At 50.8% G+C, this 2,052-nt stretch overlaps 1 protein-coding gene across 1 annotated transcript in view; it reads right to left on the reverse strand.

Annotated features, from left to right (window-relative positions):
- Positions 1 to 2,052, reverse strand: part of AP3D1 (adaptor related protein complex 3 delta 1 subunit) — an 81,450-nt gene that overhangs the window by 33,925 nt on the left and 45,473 nt on the right. The window contains exon 6 of the mRNA XM_003788857.3: positions 773 to 880. Within this exon, the coding sequence (XP_003788905.1) occupies positions 773 to 880 (108 nt within the window). The remainder of the gene's footprint in view (positions 1 to 772; positions 881 to 2,052) is intronic.

The raw sequence follows: 2,052 nt of genomic DNA on the forward strand, positions 1-2,052 counted from the left end.
CAAAAAAAAAAAAAAAAAAAGTGTGAGACCATCCTGAGCAAAAGCGAAACCACCTTCTCTACTAAAAATAGAAAAACTGGGCTTTGTGCCCATAGCACAGTGGTTATGGCACTGGCCACATACACTGAGGTTGGCGGGTTTGAACCCAGTCCATGCCAGCTAGGCAACAATGACAACTACAAAAGAAAAATAGTCGGGCATTATGGCAAACACCTGTAGTCCCAGCTACTCAGGAGGCTAAGGCAAGAGAATTGCTTAAGCCCAAGAGTTTGAGGTTGCTATGGGCTATGATGCCAAGGCACTCTACCAAGGACAACATAATAAGATTGTCCCAAAAAAAAACCTGAGGCAACAGGATCATTTGAGCCCAAGCTGGAGGTTGCTGTGATCTATGATGCCATGGCACTCTACCCAGGGCAATAGCTTGAAACTCTGTCTCAAAAAAGAATAGCTTGGAAGCTGTGAGGTATGAGGGTGAAGAAGGCAGAAGGCACCACTAGCATGAGCATCACAGCAAGGAACCAATGCCCTTCCAAGTCTTGGCCCATCAGGGATACCCCCTTCCTACCCTACTAGGAGGATTTCAAAATTGAGCTCAAAACCAGGCTTACCAGGTAGATGCGGGTATTGATAGTAACTCAGCTCCTACCCTACCATGCCTACTTCCACACCCCTGCCCATTCCTAAAGGGCCAAGCTTCCTTGGTGTAATGCTTTAAACTGGGCACCCTAGAACAGAGACGCAGGGGTGGTGGGCATGCTCGCAAACTCACCAGTGTCATGATGTCATTTGCCAGGTCTCTGGCAAGATCTGGGGTGACAAAACAGGACAGACCAGTCAGTGCAACGCCAGTGTCATACTGGCTGGGGCTGTTCAAGTCCTGGAAAGGGAGGGAAAGAGGTTCAGTGGGCAGCTGCCATGCTGTCGCCATGCACATTCCAGGAGATCCACCTGCTCAGGTACAGCTGTGACTACATCTGCCATTGAGGGCTCATGAGCTGAGCCTGGACAAGGAACAATTTATAGCCCATTTGATGCTATCACCAAGAGAAGAGATAAGGCAGGCTGTCTGGGGATAAGACAGGGTCTGAGGAGAACTGGAAGCTCTGCATCTAAGAACCAGTCCAGTCTCTGATCACCTCACAGGACAGAGGTGCTCACTCACTGATCTGCAAGCCTGGGAGAGGGCTGCCCCGATTCTGAGCATGGCCCATGGCCCAAGCTGTAGTCAGCTGCTGCCCATCACTGACCCAAGGGGTGCCAGCTGGCAGATACCAGTGCCAAGCCTACCCTACCTATTACCCAGGCACAAAGCAGGCAGGAGCCCTACAGTACAGGACCCCCAGAGACAACCTCCAGAAAAGACCAAGAGACCATGGGCCCCTCTTAAAGCTGGGAAAAGCTCCATCCTGAGGACAATTCCATCTTGAGACCAAGAGACAGAAGAGAAGCTGGCAGCCACCCCATAGCCTGCTCTGGACTCATACTCCCCAGTTCTCAGTCCCCACAGCTCTCGCTCATACTTGGTCACACATGGGTCCATGTCTGGCCTCTGAACTAAGAGAAATTCTCTCACTACCACAAACTTGCTCTTGGGGGGGGATTTTCTTCAAGGAGTATGCTGAGAACCATTTTAAGAACTAGGTTTCTGTGATCATAAATATAGAAACACTAGCTTTAAAAGCCACTGCACTGCCAGCTGAGGGGGTGAGGCAGCAGCAAAACCAATGGTACAGCCGTTGCTCCCTGGGCAGGTCTGTCCAGAGACGTCCAGGTATTCATGAAGCAGCCACAACCCAGGACCCCCATGGGAGGAGTGTTTCAAAAGTCACAGGTTTGAGCTCAGTGTCCGTAGCACAGTGGTTGCAGCACAAGCCACATACGCTGAGGCTGACAGGTTCAAACCTGGCCTGGGCCAGCTGAGACAACAATGACAACTGCAATAAAAAATTGCCAGGCATTGGGCAACACCTGTGGCTCAAAGGAGTAGGGTGCTGGCCCATATACTGGAAGTTGTAGGATCAAACCTGGCCCTGGCCAAAACCTGCAAAA

The sequence above is a fragment of the Otolemur garnettii genome, unplaced genomic scaffold (assembly GCF_000181295.1).
Source record: "Otolemur garnettii isolate 467f Iridium unplaced genomic scaffold, OtoGar3 scaffold00029, whole genome shotgun sequence".
NCBI lineage: Eukaryota > Metazoa > Chordata > Mammalia > Primates > Galagidae > Otolemur > Otolemur garnettii.